Consider the following 14480-nt stretch of genomic DNA (forward strand, 5'->3'; position numbering starts at 1 on the left):
CGTCTGTAAAGTCCATTTTCAGCGAGCGATCCGCTTTGAGCTCAGCCGGTAAAGTTTAGTCCGCTGGAAGTAGCGAACACAGGCTTTAATATTTTGGTAGCAAGGTTGTGCGTGCTAGTTTTTTTTGTTCTAATTTAGTTAGTCTACACAAAATTTTAAAAATATAGGCTACTATTAAGGTGTTTCGTTGTGTTTAAAATAGTATTTGTTAATAAAAACAAGTCATACAGTTTGGGAACCACTGCACTATAGGTCAGTGGATTCCCATCCTAGAGTCGAGACCTCCCAAAGGGTCCCATGATTAATCTAAATTCATTTAAAGTATTTTATGTCTTTATTTATTGTGACATACTGGACATTTTCACTATGTCAGACCTCTATAAATCCTTCAAATTAAACGATCTGAGAAGGAAAAATTACTCTTTGGTTAAAATGCTCTCAACACATCCAGACTGAAGCCATAATCTGTGATGAGGAACTACAAGTAGCGCTAAAACGTCTGGTAACCACTAGTGTGTGTGATGCATCCGTGTTTTTCTCCTGTATACATGTGTTCTATTGTTTTCTGCTGTCCAAATGCAAACAGCAGCCATGAGGCCTGTATGTCTCTACTTTCCTGCTATGAGCCAAGCGTCCCCTCACACCTCTTCCTGTCTAACATTCACCTTAATGCTACGGAGAACAACCGGGCGAGCATACAGCGAGACAGAGCAATAGAAAAAGGGCAATAAAACCATAAAACACTGATAAGATAGAACCAAACCAGACACACTCTGGATGATAAGAGCTCATTTTAACTCAGCCAGAGTGGTCTTCAACCACATTCCTCAGCGGACCCTGCTGCTGGCTCCTCTTGAGAAGCTGTCAAGCCATAAAACACATAAGCACACGTGATTGTTTCTTCCCACTCTCTCCCCAAAGACTCAGAAAATATTAGCAGCAGAGCACCAGAACGGGTTTTAAGTATTGTGAGGCGAGTTTACATCTCATATCAACTCAGACAGAGCGAGTCTTTATAAGCAGAGTGAAAGTCAAGTCAATACCAATTCGATACCACGGTGAATAAAAAACAGAAGAAAAACAATAAACCCTGTGTACTTACAGCCAACCAACATCCACTCCTTTATTACTGTTTGCATACTGGTTTTTGTTAGGAAGTTAAACAGGTCATAATTACCTCTCTATTATCTATTTTTTATTGCTGTGAAAACATCTCCTTCAAAACAACTGGATTTATTCAAGTTTCTCACCAAAAACTACATTTTACAAGATTACATTTGAACACATCATGATAACGTTACAATTTATCTTCGCCCAACGTATCATAATGTAAATCAATGGCACCTCCCGTAAACGTTAGCTGTTAACTCCGTGCATTACTGTGGTGCTTACTGGCTGCTAAGAGCTAACGTTAACTAGATCTTGCCCTGCTGATTTCAACACAGATTTGTTGTTCATCAATGTAGCATTATCAGGGAAAAAATAGGGCTGAGCGATATGGCAAAAATCTTCTATCCCGATTTAGGTAAATTCATATTTCGATAATGATATATATACGATCTAACATGTTTTCTGGTAGTTCAATAAATACATAAATGAAATAAACACATGGTAAAGCCTATTTTTGTATACTCCTTTTGAATTAAATACTTAACAAATGAAAAATACTGAGTATTTTCTCATTTTAAGAGCTTGAGTGAAAAATGAACATAACCATTTTAAAGCTGAAGTAGGCGAGATTGGAGCAAATATGATTAAAAAAAAAGTTATTTTTATAAAACGGTGGCTATATCCTGACAGTAGTACATGAAACAGGTAACCTGAAAATGTGCCTCTGTGTCCTCCGGTGCTCCTAACGGCATCTGCACAATTTCACAGACCGGAGGAAAAGAAGCAGTAAGAGCTGACCTGAGTCTGCTGTCCATCTGCTGTCTATGAGAGCCGGCTGTCAATCACTTGCGAACTCCGACCAAACGGTCAAACTAGGCAGCGCTGATCAAATATGAATCAATATTCTGTTACGTTAATGCCTATTTCTCTCCTCAAATGTTTTCAGAATCATCTTGTAGTGCACGGTTTAGCTGTGAAATGAGAAAGTTTGTGACGCCGCCGCCATGTTGAGATGGCTTGAAAGAACGGCAAGTACCGGTGCACCGGAGCACAGCCAATAGGAACATTCTCTCTCTGAAATGACCTGTGATTGGTCAAAGTCTCGATTTTTTAAAGCCTGAAAACAGAGCCATGAGGAGGTGCAGAAGTCTAGTTATCTCTCAGAACACTTGAATTACAATATGCTGAAAGGTTATTATGAAATTTTTGCCCACTGATGCCAAAAATATACTGCCTACTGCCACTTTAAGTGATATTATAGAGAAAGAAATATAGGCGTAGCCTATATTGTGATAGAAACTTTATAGAAAAATATATACGGTAGACATTTTATATCGTTTGACAATATATATTTTCATATTGCCCAGCCCTAGTCCCTGGGACAACATTACTCTTGGGCCCTGACAGTATCTACAGTAGCTACGGTATCATCGGTAATGTAGAAAAACGAGTTCCGCCACGTTTTCAGAATTTTGTTATCGACTTGGTACCAAAGTATTGGATCTCGTGACATCCCTAGCCTCAAGTTAGCCTCAAGTCCAAGTCAAATCTCCTGTCTTCATTCCGTTGACTTCATTGAGTCTATGTCAACATGTGAACAGTACTATTATATGTCTATAAGTACAATGAATATGTTTTAGCATTTGCAGTTGCAGCATACTAGCACTAGAGCTGGTATTATTTGCCATCCTCTCTATATCACACTGCATCACTGACAAGCATCTCCATGTTAAACAAAGAGTATTCTTTTCACAGATTTCCCACTGCGTTGACACAAGAAGACTGATTGAAGACAAAAAAAAACAAAAAAACACCACTGATCAGATAGAATGAGGACAGCATGCTAGATTTCCTCCTGGTGCATTAAATTACATTACAAGAGCAGATCTGATAGAGATGAACAGCAAGAGAGAGGATTCTCTCTTTGCTGCACATCAGCTACATCTAACAGCAGGGCACGGACTAAAAATAATTGCCTCAAATGATAATTGCTACAAAGCTTCAAAAACAAGTAGTTTTTCCCTGGTACAGTTTTTTTTTCCACATTTGCAATTAATCATAGCTTCAGATACTGTGGTTTTCACCCAATTAAATGTTGTAAAACACTATGCCCTCTAGCACGGAACTACACGGCAGAGAAGACGCTAAATGTGTTGTTCCTATCAAAAAGGGATGAAGGGGAGCAATAATTATGTAAACAGAAAATTAAACGCTTCAGACTTGTAGGGGGAAATGAAGGCTGAATCCAACAAACCCCCCCCCTCTCATTTCTTCTTTCCCCTCCCTGCAGCAAACACCCCCCCTCCCTCTCCCCTCCCTCCTTCTCTCAGAATACATTAGCCTGGGTTTCACTGCTCACTGTTGGCTGGTTGCAACATGGTTCCTCTGTGATTAGCTCCGATAGCGAGATGAGAAAAGCACGAGTCAATGCCTTTGTCCTCTGCGCCGCTGTTTAGACTCGCTACTCAAATCCTCTCTATTTAAAAACCCTTTGTCTATACAAACCAGTGCTAGGGAATGAAATGGACCATTAACAAGATTAGCTCACTCATTCTGCCGCCGACAAAAGGCTCCGCAATAGGCTGCTGATCATTAGGCTGGCAGCGGGAACAATGCTGATCTATAATCTTACGCCGTGCTTCGATTGAACTATTGTGGCTTATTTATTGTGCTCTGGGGGAGATGACATAATGGTAGCCCTTTTTTTCTCCACAGGAGAATTGCAATACAAAAGAAAAGAGAGGGGGGAGAGGAAGGGAGAGGAGGAAGAATGAGTAAGTAAAGGTAGTGGGAGTCTTAACCCCTCATTTCTTCTCACTTCTAGTTGGCCCAGACAATCAATAGCAGTGAAATGGGCTCTCGAGATAGCGACCTCTCTTTATGTGCCCCTGCAATCATCCCAAGTCACAGCAGGCAGACAGGGGGCCAGCTACGACCTGGCATATATGGAGTTAAATTTGAAGCTACATTTATGATTACCAAGTGCGATAACAATTTTTTTTCCAGCATAGATATATTTAAAATGTTGGATTTGAACATCTCTCCATCAGTCATTTTAAACTATACTGTATATCTTAAATTGTGTTTTTAAACCAAAGTAAGGAAAAACACTATGAGCCTGTACAATATGTATACATACTGTATATACAGTATATGACAGGTCTTGGTGTCAGTCAGACAGAATCAACAAGCGTGGGCATCTTTCCATAGCCGCCACAAACCGCGATATAAGACGACATGATGTCTTTCCAGTGAGTAGGAAACCATTGTTCCAGTGCTGTAGGTCCCTCCACTTAATACCAGCTAAATACTAAAAGGCCAGTCCCAGTCTACAGGGGTTGTTGAAAACAATCCAGGGAAACGTACTGTAGGTATGTTCACTATATGAAAAAGTTAAGGAGGGAACAATAAGGCCACACTTCATCACAAAATCTGTAATGCGTGAAACATCACTTAATGAGATCTATATAACAGAGGACAAGGATCTGAGAGAGGGTTTTCCCTTTAAGGTCTAAAAGAACCAGAATTACCACCTCATGGTTGTATGCCTCCGCCAACAAGTCAAGTTGCAGTTTACATCCATGTCTGTCCATCACTTCATCATTTTATCCTGGTAGACATTTGTGTGAAATTGTCATAATTAGCATATGAATTCTTGAGTTATGGCTAAAAATGTGTTTTGTGAGGTCACAGTGACCTTGACATTTGACCACCAACTTCTAATCACTTCATCCTTGAGTCCAAGTGGACGTTTGTGGCAAATTTGAGATATTGCATTCACGAGAATGCACCGGACGGACGGACGGACGGACGTACACAGACGAACTGACAACCCAAAAACATTATGCCTCCGGCAACGGCTGGTGCCAACATGGAGGCATAAAAACATGTTTTGTGAGATCACAGTGACCTTGACCATTGACCATCAACATCTAATACGTTCATCCTCGAGTCCAAGTGGACATTTGTGCCAAATTTGTTCTAGGCGTTCCTGAGATATTACCATCATGAGAATGGATCGGACGGATTTATGTAGAGACGTAATGTCTATAAACTGATTCTGCATTCACATGTAGGAAGACAGACAGACGTATATACGTATGGACGGACAGACGGAACACCTGAAAACATTATATCTCTGGCCACGGTGGCAGAGGCATAAAAATAAAATGAGTGATTTTGAGTTTTAAAGTCATTGAGTATGCAAAGCCAAAGCTGTAGCCGTCTTTGTCGTCCTCCGAGTCACAACAAATATAAAAGGTCAAATTATACCTTTGGCAAATAAAATGCTCTCTCTTTCTGAACCAATTCAAGTGTGGCAGAGGGATTTGGAAACGGTTGCTTTCACAGGAAATAAGCCATTGTCACTCAAGGGCGCTCATCACCTGTTTAGCTTTTAACATGTCAAGTTAATCACAACCTCTTTTTTTTTTTTTTCCGCTCAGAAACCTGATTTTGCCTCGTCTACTATGGAGTCACCGCTCATTGCTCAAGGCTGGCCAAACACAGTTTTCTGCCTTATTAACATTAGCAGGGACAGGCTGGTGGAGGAGCTGCAGTCGCACTCACACTAATTCCCTTATTCCTGAGAGGGCCGCGGTGATGTATGAGGGGAATGAGATGGGAGGCACAGGTCGATTGGCCAACACTGTCGCCATCACACAGTAATGAGATCTCAGGGGGATGGGGAAAATAGAGGCCGATTCCTCCAACTCCCGGCTCGCATAATACTAATTGGCCAGAATAGGATAGGTAAGACGTGGGAAGTTTTAATGACATTATTAAAAAGTATAGAATTTCCTCACCTGCTTCTGACAAATATCATCAGTGAGTAGGAGCGACGTTGTCATGAGTGGTTTGTGTATCCTGGCTGATCATAGATTCACTACACTATATGGCTGTAGCCTCTATGTATGTAGATGGGACCCTGAGTTCTTTACCCCAATTAAACTTCTGTAGGGTAACTCAGATTAACTCAAAGTTATTTATCTTGGGTCACTAAACACCTCATACCTCCTGGATATACTGTAACTAAATATTAGGAGACCATATAATAGCAAATAATTGAGTGTACTAACCCTTTAGCTTCTGTACTGTTAGTATACCCCAGTGAAAGGGAATATCTGAGCGGTGTACAGTCATGACAGGGATTTAAATTAAACCCTTTGCATTTGATTGGTGTGCTCAAAAGTGGGCGGCTTAGAATCATGTAGCATCCGCACACACGTCCTTTGTCGCTAAAAGTCGCAGATTGATGGATGATGTCATGATATTTTAGGCTGAAAGTGGTCGGTACTAGCTTACATAAACAGATGTCATATTTTGTTTCATGGGGGAAAAAAACGATTGGATTTTGATATCAAAATTAGGGCTGTCAAAGTTAACGTGATAATAACGCATTAACACAAATTCATTTTAACGCCACTAATTTCTTTAATGCATTAAAGCAACTTACGATTTTTAGGTTCTAGCGGGCTCAGTTTTAAAGAGTGAAGACTTAAAGTGAAGATACTGGCATCGTATGAAACTAGAAACCTGAGGAAACCATTGGTACCAACCATGTCATACTGACTTGTTGGTAAGGAGGCTAAATAACACTCCAAACTTACGCTACATTTTGGCGAGGAAAACTGTCATAGTCATTTCAAAGGGTCCCATGCCCACTTTATGATAATCACATGCAGTTTGGTTCAAGTCAATATAATACAAGACAGTATTTGTCATTGTTTTGTGTTGTTAATTGATTTCAAATAATAAATATATACATATATTTGCATAAAGCAAGCATATTAGCCCACTCCTATGATGATAAGAGTATTAAATACTTGACAAATCTTCCTTTAAGGTACATTTTGAACAGATACAAAATTTGCGATTAATCCCGATTAACTATGAACAATCATGCAATTAATTGCGATTAAATGTTTTAATCGATTTACATCCTTAATTTTGATTAAAAAAAATACAAAGAATTTTATTTCTTTTCTTTTTTGCATATATTCTTAAATAGGTGCACAATATGACCAGGGAGGTGATCTAAAAGGATTAAAAGGGCATTTTTGATATCATCTTGACTTTATGATAAATTTTAATGTTACAGCATGTAGTGATGTTTTGGACAGTAAAAGTGTGTTTCTTAAAAATCCCCTGTTGCACAAAATGAGCTCTACAAAGAACTTAAGTTTCCTTTGGTGTGGAAGAACTTGCCTGGCCTGCACAGAGCCCTGACCTCAACTCCATCCAACACCTTTGGGATGAATTAAAACCTCATGGTCCAATATCAGTGGTCGACCTCACTAATGCTCTCGGGGCTGAACGGGAGTAAATCCCTGCAGCCAGGTTCTAAAATCTAAAAGGAAAGAAAGAGGCTTTTACAGCTGCAGATTAATGTCCATGGCGCTGGAATGACATCATGTATGGGTGTAATGTTCAGGCACCCACATACTTTTTCTCTGGTGTCCATTTACCATATCTCATATTCCAACATGGACATAAGTGGCGTCTTTCCATCGTTATTTACATTTATACAATTCATATTCTAAACACCTGCCTGTGTAGCTGTTAGCGTTCCATAATTTGCATACTGACTGTGACTTCCAGAGTGAAAAATGTGGAGGTAGTGCTACCATCAGGTTATATATTGTCTGCAGGTGTGTGTGTGTGTGTAGCGTGAGTCTGGAGACAATCCAAAGGCAGAAACTGTGTGGAAGGCACTTTGCAAATTGCATTGATCTCTCCCTAGACCTGCCTCCCACCTGCCGCCCATCCTAATGCCTGTGTTACAGCGGGGTAGAGGGGGTGGCTGCGGTTGGACACCTACTTCTTTTTCCTTACCCTGTCGTTTTCTGCTTTTTTTCCTCTATTGGCGTTTTGCATTTACCTTTCTTCCTCTTGCCTTCCTCTTTTTAATCTATCTCCCCTAGCATTCACTTTCCATCTATCTCTCTCTCCTACACACACACACACATATACACACACACACACACGTTTCCTTCGCTAATCATTGGTATGGCTGACATGCTTTCCTCTGTCCTGTCCTTCTAATTACAACATTATTAACTGTCACGGTGATGAGCAGCAGCGCAGATACAGAACAGGACTTAATGAGGGGGAAATAACGGTGTTACATGGCAGGGTCAAAGTTAACCGTGTTTTAATTTCCACCTGTGTCAAACAAGTTGAGAGATGATCAAAATATCTCAAAAGGCGATAAGCTCGGCGATCAGTGGACTAGGTTTCGGTTTTGAACTTGCCTTTGGAATTACAGGGACTTTCATGCCGCTCGTTAAAAGAAGGTTTCAGGTAAACAAAACCAATGTTTAATGGAAGTTACAGCCTCACAAGCTGCAGTTGTTTGGTGTTGGTGGACAACCCGTTCTCACTCCCAACTCATCAAATACCACAAATAATATATATGGTCAGGCGCCACTCGGCATCGGAAACCGACGCACGGAGGCAACCTTTAGCAACAGTATGTGACGAACCAGGCTTTCAACTAATTCCAATGTAAACCCACCCGCAGCGTTATTCGACGGTCAGAGCAAGTGGTGTAGTATTAATAGCGTGAGAGTCCATTAAGGGCAGGCGGGACGGGTGGTGGATGGGTCAAACAAACACTTTGGACCAGGAGGCCGGTGTCTGTGGCCCGTGTGAAACTAAAAGTAACGTTGACGTATTTTATCACGTCAGTCTTTTGTCACTAGTCGTGAGTTGCTAGTCAGTGAAATTAACGTCAACCACGACCGTTTCCCAACCCTAACCAAAGAACGTATCTTGCCAAGAAGTGAAACTCAATTGTTTGTTCCATTGCAACATCAGCGCCGAGCAGCAAAGCTGCGCTTCCGCCTTTTTGGACTGAAAGCGACTACCCGTAAAATGTCCAACTAAAAAGTGTTTTCAGTCCAAAATGGTGGCTTTTGTCAAAAAAACACCAGAGTTGCATCCCTTTGCTTCTATACTCTTTGCCCTAACTAAGTGGATGTGTTGCTTAAACCTAACGTCCTGTGAAAAAAGAAAGTTTATTTTGAAAGGACACTATGCATGTAACGACCGTCCAAAAGTAACGCAAGAGGGGACACTGACCAAACGGTGTTATTTGACGAGATTGGGAGTGAGAATGTGTTGGTGTGGTGGAACCGGCACTGAGATTGACTGGTTTCATCTGGTGATGTTGGCTCCTACACAGCAACTGATATCCCATGATGCAACACATTTTGCTGGAAGTTTATTAAGTAGTTAGAGAAATCAAAGCCTAATTAACCTTAATGATACTTCCATCTCTTCTCTCTTCAGCAGCCAAGCATAAGCACGCAGCCATGAAAATTACATAAAAGGGCTTGATGCGAGCTCATGGGATCTCTTTATTTACAAATCACACACTAGACGTGAGGAGGGCTGCGAATCAAACCGCTGCTTTTTGAGTACCGACTGAGTTGTGGCATCGATTGCTTGGTTAAATAAAAGGTTTACTAATGTTATACTTTATAAAAGCACAATTCTGGTAACTAGCAGTTTATGTTGTGTCTATGACAAGTTTGGCTTATAGTGGTATAGTGTGTGGTGCTATGGGAGCTTTTTTGATGAGTAGAAAAAGTATAATTTTCACATCAGTACCAAATGATGCCACTAAATCAGGCATTTAAAGACCTAATTCAAAAACTGCTTCATGAGGGACATAACTGTTTTAGGTGGTCAAGGCTATGGTTTCCTTTTTTCTTTAAATGCTTTAGTCGTGACTGTTGTGAGTCTTATGTGCTGTTGAGGAGTTGAGGTTTAAAAACATTTAATCAAATATGAATCTAATATCAAATTTACCGACCAAATCTCAATCATTTCAAATATTTTACTGAATCCATGTAGACTTAGCTTTCAACAACTGTCAAAAACAGCATATGCCATATTTAATGAATAAAACTCAAAGATTGACATTCAAATATCTGATATCTGCTCTTCGGCTAAATGGCAACCTGACTGATTATAATGAATATTACTCTTTGTAAATAAAAAAAGGGAATTGCAGGTATTTTGTGGAACTGGATCCAAAATGTAACCAACCATCAGAACAACCTGAATATCCATGTTATCTATTCTATGTCATTTTTATCAGATGTTTCCTGAAAAAGAGATTCTATCTCAGACTTCCTGGTTGCTTATAGCCATAGACTGAGCTTTAGAAAATTGATTACATGCAGTGTGTTTTCCCTCTCTTCACCTCACTGGCTCGACTGTAAACATGGCTGTTAATACCCGGGTGGACAGGGGACTCCCTGGATGTTTCCGCAGCTGTGATAATAGACCCTGGGGATATTCGTTGCACTCATCTGAGAGCTTGAGCTGTGACGCTCCTCTGGCTCGTAGAAGCTGCTAACGCTCTAACGAGTCTCCTCAGACTACGTAAAGGGCCCTACATGCACCGCTATCGACGGCCCTGCTCCATCTTACCTGAACCTTTAGAGACCGTCCCACTGCGGCAGCCTTCAGTGCACATATATACAGTAAAATATAGTCCGTACAGTACATGGACGAGTGGACACCTGACCCTAGAACTGGAGGGTGTGTGTGTAGAAATGCACACACACACACACACACACACACACACACACACACCTGAGAATGTCAGAGGGCATGTAAACAGCTACACTGCAAATATTCACTCACATAAACACTAACACCGGGTCACGGAACTACAGCAGAGAAACAAATGCCAATGCAAGCTCCCAAAGTGCTTTTCATGTAATTGGTAAACAAACATAAATCCAATTTAATGTTTTTTTTTATTATTATTATTATTATTACTTCTCATTCGATTGTTCAGTTCAATAAAGGAGTTGTTAAGCACAGTGCAGCTTCCCCTCAATGGGAAATCATTAAACAGCAATAAGTCACTCTTGTTGTAAAGCTGTCATCAGATAAAATGTGCTCACAGAGTTTATTAAAAATGCCATTTCTGAAATGGCCAGACAGTGAAAATGGGCCAAAAGCCAATGTTATTGGCAAGACATCTGCATCGATTGTGACAAGCTGCTGAAACCATGTAACACATCAAGGTTGCACAGTAACAGCAGGATGTTGTTAGAAACTGTTAAAGCTCACTTTGCATGGCAGCAGGCCGGTTTTTAGACACATTTTGCTAAAACTGAAACTTTGAAATTGATAAGTATGGCGCATACAAAGCTTGATTTCCAATCACTAAATTGGATAAGCCATTGCGCTCTGGGAACAGCAGCTGTCAAAGATGCACTTCAGCACTGGCTTTGTCGCTTTATGCACTGCTCAGCACTATTTCAGTGACATTTCACGGGTGCATCACACCTCTAAAGTCCTGCTGTTAATTTAAAATTTTAGATAATGTATATATGTTATGAGATATTGCTTTAACCGACAGTCATTCTAATGTAGGTTTTCATTCAGCCTGGTCTGGTCTCAACTTGCATCCCCATACAACAAAACTGCATTGTCAATTACGTTTCGAGGTGATCTGTTTGAAACCAAAAGTAATGTACTTATTTTAACCCAAAACATATTTTACTGAAACTAAACAAGTAGTTTTGTTGCCTAAACCTAAAGGTAATTGAAAATGTAGTTTTGAAACGGCAAAAATGCCACGTGCGGTTAAAACATCGCAATGCCGATATACACTTGTGTAGAAATGTTGATATGAAATGTATGTTTGGTTCTGTATCTGTGGTTTGCATAAACGTACAATGAAAACATTTTATTCTGGCGACTGTGTTGCATCATTGCAACATTAAACATAATACTTTCTGATATTGATTTAAAAAAATCACACTACAATATATAATAATAAAATAATGCAATTCATGCTCATGGCAATGGACAGGGTGTAAATGGTAAGCTTTATATTAGACAAAGGCCTTCAAATGTGTAAAATCGAAACCTTAAAGATTAATCATGTTTGCAAAGTTTGAACAACGATAATCACAATTTCATTGAAAGTCCACAGATGATAAAAGTGAATTATCGGTCTGCCCTAGTTGTTGAGTTTCTACTGTGTAGGACACTGATGAATAGGATATCGGTCTTGGTATGGGCATATACTGAATATGAAATAACTGATAAGGAAAATAACAGTAATCGGGGCATCCTTAATATTTACTACAACACGGTGTGAGTCACATACTAAAGGCTCCTTGTAAGTGCTGAAGAGTGAAATTATTTTTGGGGGATTTCCAGGTTACATATAACTATGTTTGAAGAGTATTTAAATGACTATATTTCAACATGAAGCAGGTGTTAACTGTACTGAAATAATATCTTAAAATTGTGTTTAAACAGTGGACGTGTTACCTCGTTTTTCTTCTTACCAAATTGATACCTACTGTGCTATGTTGAGCTAAGTATCCATTTATTCATTTTCTTTTATTGAGGCACTTTTCCACTTTCATTTAATCACTGGCTGTCTCTATTTTCATTTTCAGAAGATGACAACCCACAAGTGCTTTCACTATTAGGCTGGAGTGTACTAAACAAGGTCCATGCAGCAGGCTGAATGGAGGCTTCTACAAAAGATTATAAAAGAGATTTTTTTTGGTATTGTTCAATTGTTAGCGCTGCATGTACGACACACACGACCACACACACACTGCACAAAATCATTTCTCCATTCCGCCCTCCTTCCTCCCTCCCTCCATCTGTGTGGTGCTGTAGGGGCCAATCGGGTGAGGCGCCCGGGTGGGGTGACAGGTCAACAGGGAGCAGAGTGTGCAGTGAGGGAGAGGAGGCACACATGTGGAAAAACAGGCTGAAACTGCTCCAGAATCAATTTTCATCATCTCTGCAGCAGCTGCTGCCTGGTTAGGTGATGTGAAGGAGGAGTGAACCAGGCCGACCGCGATGTTACGGAGCAGAGGCTCAGCCGCCATCAAAGGCTGTGTGGAGAAAGGTTTGGGTCTGTATTTGTGTGTCTGGAGGGCTGTTCCGGGGCAGGAACTTACCTCTGCAGATGGTGCCGTTGCCCACGTAGCCCGGCTTGCAGGTACACAGGTGTCCTCTGATGGTGTTGGTGCAGATGGCGTTCTCATCACACAAATTCTGGCCGCTGGCGCACTCGTCGTGCTCTGAGGGAGAGATGGAGAGAGAGAGAGAGAGACACCACAGTCAGAATAGATCCGTGTGTGTTTGTTGTGTGGAAGATGGAGAGGTCATTGGAAAAAATGCTCATTTATTTTTTTGAGATGAGCAGCCATTAAATTCCACTGATGAGGACAGTCAACAAGCTAGTTGGCTGAGAATATGAGGTCACAGCTGAGCTTTTTCTTTTGTCAACAGCCAGATTTCTGAGCGTCCACGTTTCCGAGTGTTCAAAATGGATTTGAAATAAATGTTGTAACATGAAGGTTACTTCAAACAATGGCAGAGCAACAGCTGCTTTTCCTTTTCTAGTTTTATATTAAAACCGCTGGGTGGTAGTCGGTGTGAGCAGCTACAGCTGATGCATGCCAGGTGGGCTGACTGATTGCTCACAGTATCAGCATCAATTAGTCTAATGATGTTGGCTTACATACTAGTGACTAGTGAGACACAACATCCAGAAATATATCAACACTCAACACTCACTAAATCATGTAAACATGTAGAACTTTTAGATCATTAACTCTGTGGAGTTTACATCTGATAAAGGAAAACAGTTTGCTTAAAATGTCTCAATATGTCCCAGTACTCCAATATCATATCATTAATTATTATATTACTGACTAGTATTATATATCCCCTCATGTATGTCTCTTTTATCTATTGATAATCTGATTGTAGCTCACTCTCCTACTACTGACGGGAGCTCCTCACTAGGGGGTGGCGTTTAAGATATTTAAGATCTTTTTGATATTTGGATGTTGGATGTATATATCTTTGTCGTTATTTATCACTATTATTACAATTATGTTTGATATATGTACATGAATGTAGGCATTGAAACTGCTATTTATATATTTACTTTTAATTCTCTTTTTGTTATTATATGATATATGTTTGTTTACCTGCCTACACGCAGCTTATTGTTCCCTCCCAATTTTTCCGGCCTATGCTGAATCAGTTCCTAACTAGGGGATAGACTAGGGGACTTTAGAGGATGTGAGTCTCAGATCTGTGACTCAGTTGGCGTCGAAACGTTAGTCTTTAATAAAGTTTACTGCCTTAAGTCCATGTGCTCCGGTGTGCTTTGGACCTGCTCTCTGAAGTCTCTCCTGTTACAAGATTGCCCTACTCTGTGAGCACCGGACAGGCCAACTATACTTTGTGAGGTGGTTGAAGTGCATTTAATGTCCCCTATTCACTGGTCCAGCATGAGCTGCTTGTGTTTTCTCTGTAAAGTTTCCAATGCCAATATAGATTTTTGATTGCGTAGACGACCT

At 40.4% G+C, this 14480-nt stretch overlaps 1 protein-coding gene across 1 annotated transcript in view; it reads right to left on the reverse strand.

Moving 5' to 3' along the window:
* The window catches only part of LOC141760306 (protein kinase C-binding protein NELL1-like), a 377384-nt gene that overhangs the window by 66687 nt on the left and 296217 nt on the right, over positions 1 to 14480 (reverse strand). The window contains exon 14 of the mRNA XM_074622982.1: positions 13065 to 13187. Coding sequence (XP_074479083.1) covers positions 13065 to 13187 — 123 coding nt within the window. The remainder of the gene's footprint in view (positions 1 to 13064; positions 13188 to 14480) is intronic.

This window comes from Sebastes fasciatus, chromosome 2, assembly GCF_043250625.1.
Source record: "Sebastes fasciatus isolate fSebFas1 chromosome 2, fSebFas1.pri, whole genome shotgun sequence".
In the NCBI taxonomy this organism is placed as follows: domain Eukaryota; kingdom Metazoa; phylum Chordata; class Actinopteri; order Perciformes; family Sebastidae; genus Sebastes; species Sebastes fasciatus.